Genomic DNA, 19,525 nt, shown 5'->3' with positions numbered 1-19,525 from the left:
GTGGTCAAACCAGGGTTTTATAAAGCTGCAGTAAAACCTCGTAGCTCTTAAACTCAATCCCCCTGTTAATGAAAGCCAACACACTATACGCCTTAACAATCCTACCAACCTGGGTGGCAACGCTGAGGGATTTCTGCCCCAAGATCCCTCTGTTCCCCCACACTTCCAAGAATCCAGCCTTTAACCTTGTATTCAGCATTCAAATCCTTCCAAAATGAATCACTTCACATTGGTTGAACTCCATCTGCCACTCCTCAGCCCAGTCTACATCCTGTAAATGTCCTATTGTAACCTGAAACAGCCCTCAACACTATCTACAACCCCACCAACCTTCCACTTCTTCATCCAAGTAATTTATTAAAACCACAAACAGCAGAGGTCCCAGAAGAGATCCCAGCAGGTCACCACTGGTCACCGACCTCCAGGCGGAATACTTTCCACCTCCAGGTGGAAGACTTTCCATCCACTACCACTCACTGTCTTCTTCGGCCAGCCAATTCTGTATCCAGACAGCCATATTTCCCTGCAACCCCATGCCCCTAACTATCTGAATGAGCCTACCGTGGGGAACCTTATCAAATGCAAATTTGTGTTTCGGTTTAATTAACTGAATTTAAATTCCACAAACTGCCATGGTGTGATGGGACCTGCGCCCCCTCAGCCTTAGCTTGGGCCTCGAGATTACTAGTTCACTGGTATTACCACTACGCGACCATCACATGTATAGTGGTTAGCACTGCTGCCTCACAGCATCAGGGACCCGGGTTAAATTCTGGCCTTGAGTAACTGCGTGGAGTTTGTATGTTCTGCCAGTGTCTGCGTGGGTTTCCTCCGGGTGCCCCGGTTTCCTCCCACAGTCCAAAGATGTGCAGGTTAGGTGGATTGGCCATGCTGAATGGCCCCTTAATATCCAGGGATGGGGAGTGCCCTAGGTAGGGTGCTCTTTAGAGGTCCAGTGCAGACTCGATGGGCCAAATGGCCTCCTTCTGCACTGTAGAAACTCTAATGCCAAAAGAGAAGGTGCAGCAGGAAAGCAAATGGAATGCTGCAGTCCAAAGATGTGCGGGTTAGGTGGATTGGCAATGATCAATGCACGGGGTTACAGGGATGGGGCAGGAATGGGCCTAAGTGGAGTGTACTTTCAGAGGGTTAGTGCAGACTCAATGGGCCGAATGCCCTCCTTCTGCATTGTAAGGATTCTACGAATTCTCTGTGGAATTTGGAGTACAAAAATAAGAAAATCTTTCTACAATTGTACGCTGCTTTGGTGGAATACAGTGGGCAATTTTGATCTCGATATTGAAGAAAGGATATACCTGCTTGGAGGCATTAAATGAAGGTTCACTAGATTGGTCCCTGGAATAAGAGGGCTATCCTATGATGAGAGGCTAACTAAATGGGTTGATATTCTCTGGAGTTAGAAGAATGAAAGGTTCACCAGAGTAGATACTGAAAAGCTGTTTCCTTTGGCTGGGTAATCAAGACCACGGGGGCTGGGGGGATGCACAGTCTCAGGGCAAGAGGCTGATCATGTGGGACTCAGACGAGGGGAATTTCTTCACAGGGTTCTGAATCTTTGGAATTCTGTACCCCAGACGGTTATGGATGCTCCATTGTTGAATATGTTAAGGCTGAGACAGACAGATTTGATCTCAGGGAATCAAAGGACTTGGGGAGCTGGCAGATGAGTGTAGTTGAAGTCAAAGATCAGCCACCATCAGACTGAATGGTGGAGCAGGCTCAAAAGGCTGTCTGGTCTTCTCCTATTTACATGAAATAATATGGTTTCAAAAGCTAGCAGTTGAAAGACGATTTATGCAATTTTGGTTTAGCCATCAATATCCTCAATTCATCTTCAGTTCCTCCTCTTGCTGGACTCTTTGGAAATCTGTATATTTACACCAGTCTGTTAGGATATATTGTCCTTTATTTATTAGTTATAAATGAGGTCAATATGAGCATATGTGGGGAGCTTTAGCAAAAAGACATCAATGCGAGTTATAAACTAACAGTAGCAAATGGAAAAAACCCTAATGTTGTACATCACAGAACAGCACAATTTAAAAAGAAACATGTTTGGTTTACGTACCTTCGACAACCTTAAACCACTTATGCACGTATTAATACATCAATGGCAAGTGTATTATATACTTCCAATGTGAAATTCACCAGAAAATATGCCCATAAAAATGTTTGCTTGAAACAACATTGTATACTAAGGGCCTTTTTAAAGCCCTTTTTACTGCTTATATCTCAATGATGAGATTGGATGTTGTTCTTTGTGTAAACATCACCTGGCCACCCAAGGCTTTTAAGCAATATGGATTTAAAATATCTGCCATTTGTTGCTCTGTTGCTTACATTCTCTTGATGCCGTTTTAGAACTGCTTTAGTAATTCCAAATATTATTCCAACTTGATTAGTATTGAGCTAGGAAGTAAATGTCTTGTTGTGGTCATCAGTGAGGGATTCCAGTGCTGGAATATGTTCCCCACTTTAGAACAAACGTACGTGAAACAATATTCCCTTTATGCCATGACCATATGCCTTGCGACAACCTGCATCAACACAGTACCTTTAACATAACAAAGTGGCTCAAGAAGCTTCTCAGAAACAGTCATGCAAAATTTGTCACCAAGCCAGAAAACACATTAAAGCAGATGGCTAAAGGTTTGATCAAAGGTAGGTATCGAGAAACATCTTAACGGAGAAGAGAGAAGTTGAATGGCAGAGGAGTTTAGGGAGGGAATTCCATAGCTTAGGCCTTAGGCATGTGAAGGCATGATCACTATGATGAGGCAGTTACAATTGGGGATGCTCAAGCAGCCCAAATTGGAAGAGCAACAGATGAGGGTTGTCAGGCTTGGGAGGGGCTAGGTCATGAAGGGATTTGAAAACAAGGATGATCATTTTAAAATTGAGGTGTTGCTTGACTGCAAGCCAATGTGGATCAGCAAACACAGAGGTAATGGGTGAACAGGACTTGGGCGAGAGTAAATACTTGGGCAGCAGAGTTATGAATGTCCTCGTGTTTATGATCCAATTTGGGAGGTTGGCCAGAATAGCACTGATCTCGGGTGAATAAAGTCTTGGACAAGGGTTTTGACAGCAGATGAGCTGAGCTAGGGATGAGTTGGGTGACACTACAGAGCTGAAAATAGGTGGATGTTTACACAAAGAACAACATCCAATGGAGGATATGCAGAGGAGATTCACTAGGTTGATTCCGGAGTTGAGAGGATTAGCTTAGGAGGAGAAACTAAATAGACTGGGACTATACTCATTGGAATTTAGAATGAGGGCAGATCTTATAGAAACAAATTATGATGGGAATAGACAGGAAAGAAGCAGGGAGGTTGTTTCCACTGGCGGGTAAAACTAGAACTAGGGGGCATAGCTTCAAAATAAGGGGGAACAGATTTAAGACCGAGTTGAGGAGGAACTTCTTCACCCAAAGGGTTGTGAATCTGTGGAATTCCCTGCCCAGTGAAGTAGTTGAGGCTCTCATTAAAATGTTTTTCAGGAAAAGGTAGGTAGATTTTTTGAACAGTAAAGGAATGAAAGGTTACGACGAGCGGGGGGGGGGGGGGGGGGGGGGGGGGGGGGGGGGGCAAGTGGAGCTTAGTACACAAAAAGATCGGCCATGTTTTATTGAATGGCAGAGCAAGCTCGAGATGGCCCTACTCTGCTCCCAGTTCTTAAGTTTTTTATGTTCTTAAGTTAAGTATTAATATGAATCTTCCACCTATCCCCAATTTCCATGGTGAACATATGATAGGCCCAGATCTTTCAGTCAGCAGTGAGGCGAAGGTGCACACTGTTAACATAGTAAAATAAATCCAGGTCTTCCACCTTTTTGCACTCAAGCAATCAGGGACCACTTGTCCTGGCTGTATGCAACCATCAGCAAAAGAAGCCATGAGGGCACTGTTCAGATGCAAAAGCTCAGGCCATGCCCCATTGACGCCAGCACCACATGGATTAACCCTTGAAGTCTAGCAGCCTGTAGTGAACAGAGGTTGATGGCTGGGTGGGTATTGTCCAAGTTTACTTCTAAAAACAATTTGTGGGATAATGTTGTCGACCCACGCGTTCTGCGAAGCAGGCTTCATTGTCATTTTGTAGAAGACCTCCACAGCAGCAAAGATACCAAACAATTATCCCATCATTCTAGCTTAATTTCAAGCCAGGAGTCCAGAGGTGAAATGTGTGTTAACCAATTCTGTTATACTTGCCTTCCAAACTATTACTACTTCAGTTCCTAGTTCAAAATATCATTTAAATGTACCTGTTTGCCAATTTTCATCAACACTGTTTCATCAATTGGAATGGTTATTGTTTCTTCTTATAGCCATTGATTTGCAGCAGAAAATGGGGAAAAGATCTGCATTTCAACTCATGAAACAAGATTGAATCAACAAGACGAGGTTCTTGAAATGGTCCAACAAACCATAAAATTCTTGATTTCTTGATATTGTGGAATAAAGTTTGAGCCTAATAATACCTCAAGCCCATTTTTTATTTGCAATAATTGAGATGATTTAAGTGATGTGCCCCATTCACTAACACTGACAACAAATTACAACTGCTCACCATGCACTCCTTTAGATCAAAATACTGTCAAACCAATCGGAATTGACTTCTTACATAAAAGAAACCGGAGTGCAAATAAATGATTTAACATTAAATCAAGCAGGTTGGCTTGGGCAATCTTTGATCAAGTTAGCTTGCTAAATAAACATGCAACAGGATACAATGTACGTATCCTAAATAGTAAGCCTCCAATGAGTCTTTTCACTCGAATTTTTCACTGTAAAGAAAAGTTGATTTACAGTACCTGGAGACATACTGCTGGACACAGTCAAACTTCCCTGAGGGTTATCTTTTCCAACATTGGATACATAAAATCAAAATTTCGCACTTCGTTGCGGGCATCTGTTCTTGGAATCTTTATTGACTATGGAGAAAGGAAAATAAAAGCTAGCATTTAAGAAAAACAAATCAAATCAAATCAGATCAAAGGTAGGCTACTCTTGGATAAATTAATCAACATACCTTTTCAGCATAGTGCTTACAGAATGATATTACTAAAGAAAAAAGTCTATCTAGCAATGTTTTCATACACTGAAGAACTGAATGCAGGAGGAACTCAGTTAGCACAACTAACCAAGCTAAATGTTCTAAGCTGTAGCTTCCTGGCAATAAAATTTCCATACTCTTAGAAGACACTTAATGGCTCATCTTCGGGCCTCAGTACCAATCATTTTATTAGCTTATGCCTTTATAATAATTTCAACAGATCACCGAAACAGCAAAATGAAATAATGGTCAAAGAAATCAGTGTCCATTCATAAGGAAACATTTATTTGAATGCACTGATTAAGCTAAAGCTTTTGATACGTGGTTAGTCAAATTCAATGTTCTTTCCTTTCTCTGTTATTCCATAAACCTGGAGCCAGTTCCAGCATTCTATAAACATGGCTGACTATACCTCAACTCCATTTACCCACATTCCTCAATATCCCTTACTCCAACAGAATCTATCAAGCCAGGGCTTGAAAATTTCAAGTGAGCCAGCCAGCATGCACAGCTTCTTTTGAGGGAGTTTCCAGATTTCCACTACCCTTGGCTGGAAAATGCATCTGGATAAATGTTCAGGATTTCCCCATCAGAGCATTCTGCACCTGGCTCTATCAAATTCTTTTAGCTTTTGGAAAACATTATTTAGAACACCCAAAATTTTTAATTCGAAGGTAATCAAACCAAGTTTTTCAATCTGTTAACGTACTTTTAAATCCCCAAATCATTCTGGTGAATCATTAATGTATACCCTCGAAACTTAATGGGATGTACCTTCTGACAGAGTTCGGGCGGGGGGGGGGGGGGTGTGGTTGGACAACGGAACGGACAGGCAAGTCAGTGCTATAGTTAAGCAGAAGCTAGAAGTGCTTCTACTTCCTCCAACTTTGGGTAACTATTGTTGCAACACAGTTAGAACCATCCAAAGTTTGTGATCTACTTTTCGATGCATCTCAGTGCGGGGCAATTCACTGGAGTTCAAAAATTACGGCCTGAGTTTCAGTGCTCAAATGCAGTACAGTATTGCTCATGGGGTATGACAATGGCTCAATATGATTGAAGCACCATTCCCATCACATTGAAATAAAAGTCAACATTTTATTCACCCTTCAAAATACTTTTTGCCCTTGTGCTTTTAGTGATGCGACAAGGATAAACTAGTTTCGCAGCATTATGAAAATATTCAGACTTCTTACAACAGAGGTACTGTACGGCAATAAAGATAAATACATGTCATTCTGGTGCCAACCCTTAGGGAATCTCCAACACCCCCGTAATAGTGATGCCATCAAACAGGTTAAACAGCCAATCGCAATGAAGATTTTTCAGACAGCAAACCAGGAAGGGAAAATGTCATTTAGTTCTAATAAATTTCATAGAAAACAAAATAAGATTGGGACACGTGTCTGCAGGGAACACTCAGCTGGTAAGGCAGCATTGGAGACAGAGAAATCGGGTTAATGTTAAAAATTAAATGTTACAAAAGATAAACTTTAAAACTACGTATTGTGAGTACCGAGTAAAGCAAGAAAACAAGTGCAATCAAATTTAGGAGTATTTAGTGGTTATGTTAGCAGGCTAGTAATCCAGAGATCTGGACCAACAAATAATCCAAAGAACAAGATATCGTGGCAATATGATCATTTTAATCCAGTGTAAAATATGAAAATAAAAGCGGACATCCGTAAAAGTGATAATGAAATTACCTGATTGTTGCTAAAATCCAATCGGTTTATTAATGTCCTTTCAGGGAGGTAATCTACTGTTTTATACAGATTTCTGTAAGTGACTCTGTCTACCTAAACATTGACTCTTAGCAGTTTTCTGAACGGGCCAAGTCACTGTTTTACCACACTTGTAGCACAATGTCTCCAAACCATTGCAGCCATTCAAGAAGGTGGCCCACTACCTTTTCAGGGAAACGACAGATGGGCAATAAACATCAACCTTTCCAATGACACTCTGAAAATGAACAAATAAAACGAACCTGCTTGCATCCATAGTAATGTGATTTATGATTGATTTTTTCCAAAGTAACCAAGTATTTTCCTCTAGACATGTGAATTTTCCTGGTCCATTGCACAAGAATTTAAAACACCTGTCTACGATCACCTTCCATTTAATACTGCTGTAAAAATAACCAAGGAGAAGTTTCAACACCAAAAGAACATTCCAGGAAACTGCCCATGTGGACTTCTGGAATTTAAAAGTTCATAAACAAAGTCTTGTAGCTCTGTTTTTATTTTTCTACAAAAATGAAATATATTGAATTCTATTTCTTTTCATATTGGTCCTGCTGCTAAAGGCCGTTGATGGCTGGAATTCTCTATTTGGGAGACTATGTTCGCCCACCGGAATTGAATCACCTTTGATTTGCGCGAGCAGAGCAAGAGAGAGCCTCCCCCTACCCACGAGAGAGCACAAGAGAGAGAGCGAGCGAGAGCGATCGCGCGAGCAGAGAGCGAGCGAGAGCGCGAGCGCAAAAGAGCGAGAGCAAGAGAGCCAGCGAGCGCAAAAGAGCCAGCGAGCGCAAAAGAGCCAGCGAGCGCAAATGAGCGAGCGGGAGCGCAAATGAGCGAGGGAGCGCAAATGAGAGACGGGAGCGCAAATGAGCGAGGGAGCGCAAATGAGCGAGGGAGCGCAAATGAGCGAGGGAGCGCAATGAGCGAGGGAGCGCAAATGAGCGAGGGAGCGCAAATCGAGCGAGAGCAAACAAGAGGAAAAGTGCGAGCGCAAGAGGAAAAGTGCCGAGCGCAAGAGGAAAAGTGCGAGCGCAAGAGGAAAAGTTGCGAGCGCAAGAGCAAAAGAGCGAAAGAGAAAAGAGGCGAAAGAGAAAAAGATCGCGAGCGAGAGACGAAAGATGGCACGAGCGCAAGGAGAACGCACGCGAGGGGAAAAGAGCGAAGAGAGCGCAAGAGCGAGGAAAAGAGCGAGAGAGCAAGGAAACGAGCGTGCGAGCGAGGAAAGGAGCGAGAAAAAGAGCGAGCGAGAAGATGTGAGCAAGGAACAGATCGTGATGCGAGCGAGGGGAAAAGAGTGAGCGAGAGCGAGGAAAAGTGTTGTGCGAGCGAGGAAAAGTGTGACGCGAGCGAGGACAAGTGTGAGCGAGCGAGGAAAGTGTGAGCGAGCGAGGAAAAGTGTGAGCGAGCGAGGCAAAGTGTGAGCGAGCGAGGAAAGTAGTGAGCGAGCGAGGAAAAGTGTGAGCGAGCGAGGGAGAGAGAGAGACGAAAAGAGCGCACGAGGGGAAAAGAGCAAGAGCGAGAGCGAGCCAAAGAGCGAGAGCGAGCCAAAGAGCGAGAGCAAACGATGCGAGCGAAAACAAAAGAGAGAGAGAGAGAGAAAAAGCCGAGAGTGACAGAGAAAAGAGCGATAGGGAGAGAGAGAAAAAAAGATGCGAGAGAGAAAAAAGGGTGTGAGAGAGAAAAGAGAGAGAGAGAGAGAGAGATCTCTCTACATATGAGAAGAAGAGTGATGAGCAGGGAAACCAATGGCCACAATCAAAGTGCCGCAGTAAAAAATAATGGGAACAGGCCAAAGAATGTTAAAGAGACAAGCCTCAAGGCTTTGTGTCTTAATGCACAGAGCATTTGCAATAGACTGGATGAATTATTTGTGCAATAGATGTAAACGGGTATGATATAGTTGGAATTAAGGAGACATGGATGTAGGGTGACCAGGGATGGGAACTGAATCCAGAGGTATTTAGTATTTAGGAAGAACAAGAAAAAAAAAGAGAGTTGGTGGCATTGCTGGTTAAAGAGGAAATGAATGCTTTAATGGAGGATATTAGCTCGGATGATGTGGAATCTGTATTGATAGACTGAGAAACACCAAGGGCACAAAACTATTAGTGGGACCCCAAAGGGTAGACCCCAAACTGTAGTGGTGATCTTGAGAATAGCATGAAACAGGGGAGAAGGTGGTCAGTATGGATGCAGGTGGAGGAGGCCTCATGTGTGGGGACGACCTTGAGAGCCCTGGCAGCAGCCCCGCTCTCGTTTTTTTTCTGGGTGGGTACACTAGTAGTCCCGTCGTTGGGTCGTCTCTCTAAATTTGGAAGCAGTTAGGGCGGCACTTATATATAGGACGTATGACTGTTTCCAATATGTGGGAACCACAGGTTTATTCTAGGAGGGACGGACATGATGGACAGGTGGTGGTGCAGGGAATGGTAAGGGACCCTTTCTTTGAGGGGAGGTTCACGGGGCTAACAGAGTTGCAGGAGAAATTTTAATTGCCAAGGGAGAGTGCATTCAGATATTTTCAGGTTCGGGGTTTTGCATGGATTCCCTCAGCAGCCAAAGCACATGCTGTTAGATAAGTTGTTCATAGCGGATAAGTTGGGGAGGGGTGGATTGGGGATATTTACGGGTGGCTGGTTGAGACCAGAGAATGTGCCAGTGGAGGGGATGGGAGGGGGAATTGAGCTTGGGTGGGTGTCCTGGAGTGAAATATTACACCAGATCAATTCAACCTCACCCTTTGCTAGGATGAGCCTTCTACAGTTTCAGGTGGTGCATAGGACACATAGGGTTTTCCCCGGAAGTGGATGATATATGCGAAAGATGTGGGAGGGGGCTGGCGAACCACGCCCCTATGTTCTGGGGATGTATTGTTGGGGGGGGTTTCTGGTCAGTGGTTTGCAAGACCCTGTCAGAGATAATAGAGTGAGGATGCCGCTGTGTCCTTCAGTGGTGATTTTGGGGGTTTTGGATTTGGCAGAGCTGCTGGAGGGAAAGGGGGCCCAATGCCATTCCTTTTGCCTCTGATTGGCAATTAATCTTATTCAGTTGGACGTTGAAAGCAACACGATGGAGACTTTTTCTGTCCTAAGTTCTGTTTGTCACCATTGGGTTGAGGGGTTAGTTTAGGGGACCAAAAGGGGGAAAATACCAAACTGTGAATTATGTGTATATTGGGCTGTGTCGGTGTATATTATTGGTTGTTTGGAATAAAATATATTTTATTTTTTATCATTGGGAGCAAAGATCAGTGGATCTTTGGAAAAGGATAAATATTTAAAGAATAGATGAGATAAAATGAATTCTGAATGTTTTAGCAAAGAACCAACACAGACAGTGTACTGATTAGCTGCTATAAATTTAACAGTTCAAAAAGCAGTCCAGTGACAATCTTTCAATTTTAATTTCATACTTCCCAATAGAAAAAACTTCCACTCGGCATTCTCCCTTAATAGTTTAACCTAGATTGGCAAATCTGCGTGGGAGACAGAATTTATTACCCTTCAGTATAGTTTGGCCCAAATGCTCAATAGTTCGACCAATATCAACTCCCAAGTTAGTCACAATACATAGCACAATGTATTATAAGCATGCATCAGAACTAAATAGCAAAGATTTGTTTGACCATGTGCTGCATACATTTAATTGTTTATTTTGAGGGCATTACCCTGTTCTTCTCTACTCACTCTGGTCATGAGGTTCACTATCCTACAAAAACAGTTCGTTAAATGACTCAAAAAGCGAATGTATATCAAATATTCAAGACCATTTAGAGCCTTACCCACAGGCAATGATACACCATTAATAAATGTTTTGTGGAGACTTCCAGTGGCGGCAATGCGGAGCTAAGCCACACGTTCGGCAGCTCCCGCTTTTATAGGACTTGTGGGCACTTTTAAAGGGCCCCAAACGGCGCTGATTCGACGATTCCCGGTGTGTAAAGGGGTCTGAAGCAATACCCCCTGGGATTTATGGTGCAGACCCGGAGTGGGGCGAGGGAAAAAGCGGCAGCAGCTCCCCTGGAAAAGCGGGGGAAGGTGGACGAAATGGCGGCCAGTGGAGCCCCCGAGGAGTGGAGGCAGTGGGCGGAGGAGCAGCAGGCGGGTCTTCTGCACTACTTTACGGAGCTGAAAGTGGAGTTGCTGGACTCTCTGAAGGTTACGACAAGTAAGCTGCTGGAGACCCAGACAACCCAGGGTGCAGCGATCCTCGAGTTGCAGCAGCAGGCCTCTGAGCGCGAGGATGAGGTCTCGGCCCTCGTGGGGAAGGTGGAGATGCACGAGGCGTTCCACAAAAAGTGGCAGGAGGAAGAACTTGCGGATCCTGGGCCTCGCGGAGGGGTCGGACCTGCCGGCTTATGTGGCCGTGATGCTGAACTCGCTGGTGGGAGCAGGATCTTTCCATCTGCCCTGGAGCTGGAGGTGCTGTCCAGGAGGCCTAAGGCGAATGAACCCCCCGCGGGGGGTTCTGGCGCGGTTCCATCGGTTCAGTGACCGGGAGTGTGTTCTGCGATGGGCCAAGAAGCTGAGGAGCAGCAAGTGGGAGAAATCGGTAGTGCGTATCTACCAGGACTGGAGTGCGTAGGTGGCCAAGCGGAGAGCCGGGTTTAACGGACGAAGGCGGTGCTCCACAGCAGGCTGGTGAAATTCAGCATGCTGCCGCCTGCACGCTTGTGGGTCACCTACAAGGACCGGCATCACTATTTTGAGTCCCTGGAGGAGGCGTGGGCCTTTGTGCAGGCTGAAAAGTTGGACTCGAACTAGGGATCGGGGACTGTGGGGTGTTTTTTGTATCACTGCTTATGCTGTTGCTGGCTATTCTGTTTGGGTTTTTTTTTTCCCGCTTTCGGATGATGTTGGTTATGGTTTTGTGTTTTAAGGGGGTGTTGGGGTCTGTGGTTGTTCTGTTTTTGTTTGTACGGGAGTTGGTGGATGGGTGGGACTACTATTTGGGAGTTGCATTGAGGGGGTGGGGTGGGGCAGTGGGAAAGCACGGGCTTTCCTCTGGTTTCCCGTGCTGCGGGACGAAGGGGGTGGAGCTGGAGGCAAGGGGCATGGATATCAGTTCCATTTTCCCGCGCTGGAGTGGTGCCAAGGAGCTGCTGCGGGGGCGGGGGGGGAGGGGGGGGGGGGTGACCCCATATCAGGAGGGGTCGGAGTTAGGACGGGAGTTGCCGGGGTCAGCAGAAGTCAGCTGGCTCACGGGAGTACTATGGAGGGAGCGTCGCGGCTAGGAGGGTCCTAGCCTGGGGGGGGGGGGGGGGGGGGGGGGGGGGGGGGGATACCGGATTGCTGCTGGAATGGCCAGGGAGGAGCTGGTGCTGGTTGGGGTGAGGTTCTATCGCCATGGGAAACAGGCCGAGTGGGGGGTGCTGGCCAGGGGCGAGCAATCGATGGGCTATGGCTAGTCGACGGGGGAGAGGGGCGGGGTTGCCCCCTGATCCGGCTGATCACGTGGAACGTGCAGCAGTTGAATAGGCCGGTGAAGCATCTGTTTTCGCATCTGAAGAGGCTGAAGGCGGACGTGGCCATGCTTCAGGAGACTCACCTGAAGGTGGCGGACCAGATTTGTCTGAGGAAGGAGTGGGTGGGGCAAGTTTTCCATTCAGGGCTCGACTCGAAGAACTGGGGGGGGTGGCGATCTTGGTGGGGAAGAGGGTGGCATTTGAGGCGTATGAGGTGGTGGCTGATAGTGGCGGCAGATATGTGATGGTGAGCGGTAAGCTGCAGGGGGAAGAGGGTGGTGTTGGTAAATATGTATGCCCCAAATTGGGATGATGCTGGTTTCATGAGGCATGGTTTCATGGGGGGGGGACGGGGGACTTCAATACGGTGCTGGATCCCCCATTGGATCGTTCTAGTTCTAGGACAGGCAGGAGGCCGGCGGCGGCCAAGGTGTTGAGGGGGTTTATGGACCAGATGGGAGGGGTGGATCCCTGGAGCTTTGGGAGGCCGAGGGCTCGGGAGTACTCTTTTTTTTCTCCCACGTGCATAGGGTTTATTCCCGCATTGATTTTTTTGTCCTGAGTAGGGGGCTGGTCCCGAGGGTGGAGGATGCCGAATATTCAGCTATAGCAATTTCGGACCATGCTCCGCATTGGGTGGATCTGGAAATGGGGGAGGTGCGAGACCAGCGCCCGCTTTGGCGTCTGGACGTGGGGCTGTTGGCTGATGAGGAGGTGTGCAGGAGGGTCCGGGGATGTATTGAGAGGTACCTCGAGGCCAATGATACTGGGGAGGTCCGGGTGGGGATGGTGTGGGAGGCTCTGAAGGCAGTGATTAGGGGGGAGCTGATCTCCATCCGAGACCATAGGGAGAGGGGGGAGAGGGAAAGACTGGTAGGGGAGCTGCTGAGTGTAGATAGGAGGTATGCGGAGGCCCCGGAGGATGGATTGCTGGGGGAGCGGCGTAGCCTGCAGGCCAAGTTTGATTTATTGACCACCAGAAAGGCGAAGACAGTGGAGGAAGGCGCAGGGAGCGGTCTATGAATATGGAGAGAAGGCGAGCAGGATGCTGGCGCATCAGCTTCGCAAGCGGGACGCGGCTAGGGAGATTGGTGGAGTGAAGGATAGGGGTGGGAATGTGGTGCGGCAGGGGGCAGAGGTCAATGGGGTCTTTAGGGACTTCTACAGGTCGGAGCCGCCGGTGGGGGGGTGGGGGGGGGGATGGAGAGTTTTTTGAACAGGCTGCGATTTCCAAGGGTGCAGAAGGAGCAGGTGGAGGGACTGGGGACGCCGATCGAGTTGGAGGAGCTGGTTAGAGGGATTGGCCACATCCAGTCGGGGAAGGCGCCGGGACCGGATAGGTTCCCGGTTGAAATTTATAAAAAATACGCGGACCTGTTGGGATCCCTGTTGGTGCAGACCTTTAATGAGGCATGGGAGGGGGGAGTTTTGCCCCCGTCGATGTCACGGGTGCTGATTTCCTTGATCCTGAAGTGAGATAAGGACCCCTTGCAGTGTGCATCATATAGGCCAATTTCACTGCTGAATGTGGGCGCCAAGTTGCTGGCGAAGATCTTCATGAAGATCAGACGGGTTTTGTGAAGGGGAGGCAGCTGAACACTAACGTGCGAAGGCTGCTAAATGTGATAATGATGCCGGCGGCAGAAGGAGAGGCGGAGATTGTGGTGGCATTGGATGCGGAGAAGGCCTTTGATAGGTTGAGTGGGGGTACTTGTGGGAGGTGTTAGAGTGTTTCGGGTTTGGGGAGGGGTTTATTAAATGGGTGAGGTTGCTGTACGAGACCCCGATGGTGAGTGTAGCGACAAATGAGAGGAGGTCCGAGTACTTCAGGCTCTACCGTGGGACGAGGCAGGGGGTGCCCCCTGTCCCCCTTGCTTTTGTGTTGGCAATTGAGCCTCTGGCCATGGCGCTCAGGGAGTCGGGGAGGTGGAGGAGTCTGGTGCGGGGTGGGGAGGAGCACAGAGTGTCGCTTTATGCAGATGACTTGCTGCTGTATGTAGCAGACCCGGTGGGGGGGAATGCCGGAGGTGATGGAGATTCTTGCTGAGTTTGGGAGTTTCTCGGGCTATAAGTTGAACATGGGCAAGAGTGAGCTGTTTGTTGTACACCCGGGGAGATCAGGAGTGGGGGAGATTGGTATGCTCCCGCTAAAAAGGGCAGTGAGGAGTTTTAGGTACCTGGGGGGTTCAGGTGGCTAGAAGACTTTGCATAAGCTTAATTTTACTAGGTTGGTGGAAGCAGATGGAGGAGGAGTTTAAAAGGTGGGACATGCTGCCGCTGTCATTGGCGGGTAGAGTACAGTCCGTTAAATGACGGTGCTCCCGAGGTTTTTGTTTTTGTTTCAGTGCCTCCCCATTTTCATTCCGAGGGTCTTTTTTAGGAGGGTGAATAGCAGCATCATGGGATTTGTTTGGGTGCACGTGACTCCGAGGGTGAGGTGGATCTTTTTGGAGCGGGGCAGCGATAGAGGGGGACTGGTGCTGCCCAACCCCTCTGGGTACTATTGGGCGGCTAATATCGCAATGATACGCAGGTGGGTAATGGATGGGGAGGGGGCAGCATGGAAACGGATGGAGATGGCATCCTGTGGAGGCACGAGCCTGAAAGCACTGGTAACGGCGCCGTTGCCGCTCCCTCCAACGAGGTACACTACGAGCCCGGTGGTGGCGGCTACCCTCAAGATTTGGGGGCAGTGGAGGCGACACAGGGGGGAAGTGGGGGGCTCGGTGGAGGCCCGCTGCGGGGGAACCACGGTTTGTCCCAGGGAACATGATGGTGGGTTCCTGGGGTGGCACAGGGTGGGCTTAAGGAAGTTGGGAGACCTGTTCATTGACGGGAGGTTTGTGAGCCTGGGTGAGCTGGAGGAGAAGTTTGAGCTCTCCCCGGGGAATATGTTCAGGTACCTTCAGGTCTAGGCGTTTGCTCGGCGGCAGGTGGAGGGGTTCCCTTCGCTGCCCCCGCGGGGGGTAAGGGATAGGGTGCTTTCGGGGGTGTGGGTCGGGGATGGGAAGGTGTCTGACATCTACCAGGTGATGCAGGAGGTGGAGGAGGAGTCGGTTGAGGAGCTGAAGGCTAAGTGGGAAGTGGAGCTGGGAGAGCAGATTGAGGAGGGGACATGGGCGGATGCCTGGAGAGGGTGAACTCCTCCTCTTCATGTGCGAGGCTTAGCCTCATCCAGTTCAAGGTACTGCACAGGGCTCATATGTCCAGGACGAGGATGAGCAGGTTTTTTGAGGGAGAGGACAGGTGCATTAGGTGTTTGGGAGCCCAGCGAACCAGCCCATTTGTTTTGGGCATGCCCGGCACTGGGGGAATTCTGGCAGGGGGTGGCGAGGATGGTGTCGAGGGTGGTAGGGTCCAGGGTCAAGCCAAGCTGGGAACTCGCGATATTTGGGGTTGGGGTGGAGCCGGGAGTGCAGGAGGCGAAAGAGGCTGGTTTTGGCCTTTGCGTCCCTAGTAGCCCGGTGGAGGATCTTGTTGCAATGGAAAGATGCGAGACCCCCAAGCGTGGAGACCTGGATCAATGACATAGCGGGATTCATTAAGCTGGAGAAGGTCAAATTCACCCTGAGGGGGTCGGTACAAGGGTTCTTTAGGCGGTGGCAGCCTTTCCTCGACTTTCTGGCTCAAAGATAGGGAACTAGGTCAGCGGCAGCAGCAACCCGGGGGTGGGGGGGGCATTGTTTATGTTAATTTAATTTATTGTTAATTTATTTTGTTGTTTATTGGGTTTGGGGGGGTGGGGGGATCGTTATATGCGTTGTTATGGGTGCCGGGGGGTGTTTATTATTGTTATTATTATTGTTCTGTTGTTATACATTTTTCAAAAATCTCAATAAAATGTTTTTTGTTTTTTTTAAATAAATGTTTTGTGCAGTACTGAAACAAAGGCTTATTGTTCCCTTGTTGTGACTATTATTCCAGGTACATATTTTATACTTGTTAAATCTATTGGAAAGCTGGGAATGAATTGGAAAACTGAGAATGAATTAAAATGACATTTTCTACATCATATTATGTGGACATTTGTCGAGTGGAAATCGGTGATCAATCACGGGTTTGTCAACATGGACAGATTTAGCCACATGCACTCATGAGTAGAATTTGATTAATAAAATAGACAATGCAGATAAATGTACTCCATGGGTGCATTAACCTTAACATCTGCAGAAAGTTTGACACTTTTGCAGCCATTTTCATTCATCCAAGTTTGTAATTCTGCCACCACACATCTTCAAGCAGCTTCTATCTTTTTGTAAAGGAGTGAGCAGTACTCTGACTTGGGAGTGATTACCAAGACTGTTGACTCAAGATGTGCCAGACCCACCCTTGTTCCCTGTCGCTATTTACTCTTTGCCATGACGTGCCCTGCCTTGAAGCTGCTAGGTATTTGCTACACTTGTTTTCTATTGCAGAATTTAGTCTGATTGCCCAAGTTGATCTTGATGCCGGCTTCTCTCTCCATACATTGTTGCTGGCATTTCCATGATGCTTAACCACAGCATTTTTCACATCATAAACCATTTTAGCAAATAATTATTAGGTAGTATCAAGGAAGTAAAATTTGTTTTTGTCTTACAATATTACCTAGTGACTTAAGATTTAAAAGTCTACATCCGCACGTCTTGGAAATAGGTATTGAGATTGCATGCCCAGTAAGCCTTACCTGCTTTTCTTAAAAATTAGCCACATCTAGATTCCCAATTAGCCAGATACAGCTAGTTCCTAAAATAGTGGACATTAAAAGTAAAGAAACCTATTGTGCAAGGTCCAATGATTGACAGCAAGTCATCACTTTATGAAATTGCATTCCTGAAAATCACAACTTTAAATGAAACAATTGTGAATGATGGGTTCCCAAAGGAATCAATTTAAAGTTGGACTTGGGTTCCTTCAAACATTTCTTGCCCAGACAAATACAACATACAAGCTGAAATACTGTGTCATACATGTGCAGCACTGAGCATTCCCAAGTCGAATAACTTGCACAAGGGACAATGAAAGCAATTTTACTGTGTCCAGTAGCAAATGCCTCCCTCTCAGACTTCAAAATGGCTTCAGTGCCTTATCGAACATGAAGCTCCACTGCAGGCACTGGAGGGGTTCCAAAATTGAAATCAGTTTGCAGTCAAAAAAATTGCCCTTTTCTTTTTAAAAACAAGCACGAGCAGCCCAGGCTTCAATGTCTTTCATGCAAAAATAAAAACTATTGGTTTGGATATTCTTTCAGAACTTTGCTTCAGCTTATCTTAAAAAAAAACAAAAGTTCTCTTGAGTTCAGAAAAACACCTCACTTGTTTCAGAATGGCATCAATCAGATCATGGGTCTACGCTCAATGACGACATGCGGGGGACAATGCATGCAAACAATGTGAAAACAACGACATAAACCAGAAAAACAGGCTTCAAGAATAAGCAACTTTAAATAAAACAACAATGAGCAGGACAGTGATGGCCAACCTAGGTTGGCAAGGGGTTGTATGAGCGGCCCTCCTCAAGTCTCAGGAGGCCATGAGGTTGAGAATGGGCATGTTCACTAACCAGGACCCCAGGAATAAGACAAAATGCATTTAATAAATGCTAAATATTTCATAAGTTATAGAAAAGGTTGAAAATGAAATGAAAATTGCTTATTGTCACAAGTGGGCTTCAAATGAAGTTACTGTGAAAAGCCCCTAGTCGCCACATTCAGGTGCCTGTTCGGGGAGGCTGATACAGGTTTGATCATATATTAACAGAACTATCAACTTCAAATGGTAAAAACAAAATAAATATGCTTTGGTTGGACTTTGTCGGAGCTGTGTCAATGCTGTGAGCAATCAACACATACCTCCTACATGTGCCCTTAGTTTACATGCATATCACTTCAGTCACACTCGTAAAAAAACTACGCAAAGGAAAACCAGTGGAACGTGGCAACTCTGCACTTGGATAACAGACACCAAGATGACTTGTGGGCCGTACTCAGAACCCTAATGGGTTGCACATGACCTCCGGGCTGCAGGTTGCCTACGATTGGAGCAGGTTGACTTAATTAAAGGACTTGCTGTAAATGGTTGACTTAAGTTGGGATCAAAACATTGGAAGTAAACTGTGAGGTTGCTCCAACTCAAAGAGGGCTATTTTGCTCGTGTCCTTATTTTCAAAATGGTCAGTATGTACTATATAAATTCAATATTTATGAAGAGTTATTTACCCATCATCCATAGAGGCAGAGAAACTACACCATATCTGTCATGCAGGCATTTAATCAGAGTAGTTTCTCAGTTGCTATGGATGCTTGGTAAACAGCACCCCAAATCCACAAAAGCAGTTCCTTTCTCTTGCTACCATCTCATTTTTAGGTGGGCATTTAAAATGTTATTTGGGTCTCAATAAGTGTCTCTTTTTTCTTTAACAGGTGTCTGGTAGGCATTTTGAGAGTGTCCATTCATACAGGTTTCACTGTACTTACTGACACTCTTGAGACTTTGTAAAAATGAAATAAGGAGAAATTTATGAAAGTTGCTTACCCAATATACAAGTAGATAACCCTGTACAATAATGTTCAAAACATTGAGCTTGAGAACATGCCAAAAAAATGTATTTCAAATTGCTAAATGAAGCCTGAATGTTCAATTTGAAACCATACCTTGCTCAACCTGGAGTAATTTTTAAAATATTCTGATCTGCTGAGAAGTATTTAAAGAAAGTTGCTTAATTAACTAATTTATAGACAAATGTGAATGGCAATGCAATGTCACAAAAACAACTTTAGTTTACTGAATCAATCAAGTTTTCATCACAGCCTTAAAATACTGTTTTGCTAGTTTTATTGCCGAAAGTCACCGCAATTATAAAAGTGAGGACTATTATAAACATCAGTAAAAGGATTCTTGACTGCACTGAAAGCAGCAGCTACAAGGCCATCTCTCCAAGAGGTAGCTTCAGAACATGCTTAAAACCATGTTTGAGTTCCCAGACAGCTCAATGGAACTCTGGGAACTGTTTGAGCTTAATTTTAATACAAGCAGAGAAACAATATTCCTTGCCAACTTTCTGTCAACATCAAAATATATCACTTGCTGAGAATCCAGTGAATGCAGCTTTGTGCCTGCATAAATATAAGCACAGAACTCTGGTGTCTCTGGTCAAAAAATGGCAAAGGACTTAGCTGACTAGTTTAGGTCTACCGGCTCGGCATCGCATTTCGATGAAAGAGATCAGATGAAACAATTTATGAGAATGAGTAGCATTATTA

At 46.2% G+C, this 19,525-nt stretch overlaps 1 protein-coding gene across 1 annotated transcript in view; it reads right to left on the bottom strand.

The window, feature by feature from the left end:
- ell2 (elongation factor for RNA polymerase II 2) overlaps positions 1-19,525 on the bottom strand; it is a 213,132-nt gene that overhangs the window by 119,059 nt on the left and 74,548 nt on the right. Inside the window, 3 exon segments of the mRNA XM_038805237.1 lie at positions 4,838-4,868; positions 4,871-4,909; positions 4,912-4,957. Of these exon segments, the coding sequence (XP_038661165.1) occupies positions 4,838-4,868; positions 4,871-4,909; positions 4,912-4,957 (116 nt within the window).

Source organism: Scyliorhinus canicula, chromosome 8, assembly GCF_902713615.1.
Source record: "Scyliorhinus canicula chromosome 8, sScyCan1.1, whole genome shotgun sequence".
NCBI lineage: Eukaryota > Metazoa > Chordata > Chondrichthyes > Carcharhiniformes > Scyliorhinidae > Scyliorhinus > Scyliorhinus canicula.
This window is presented reverse-complemented; position numbering and strand designations above follow the sequence as displayed.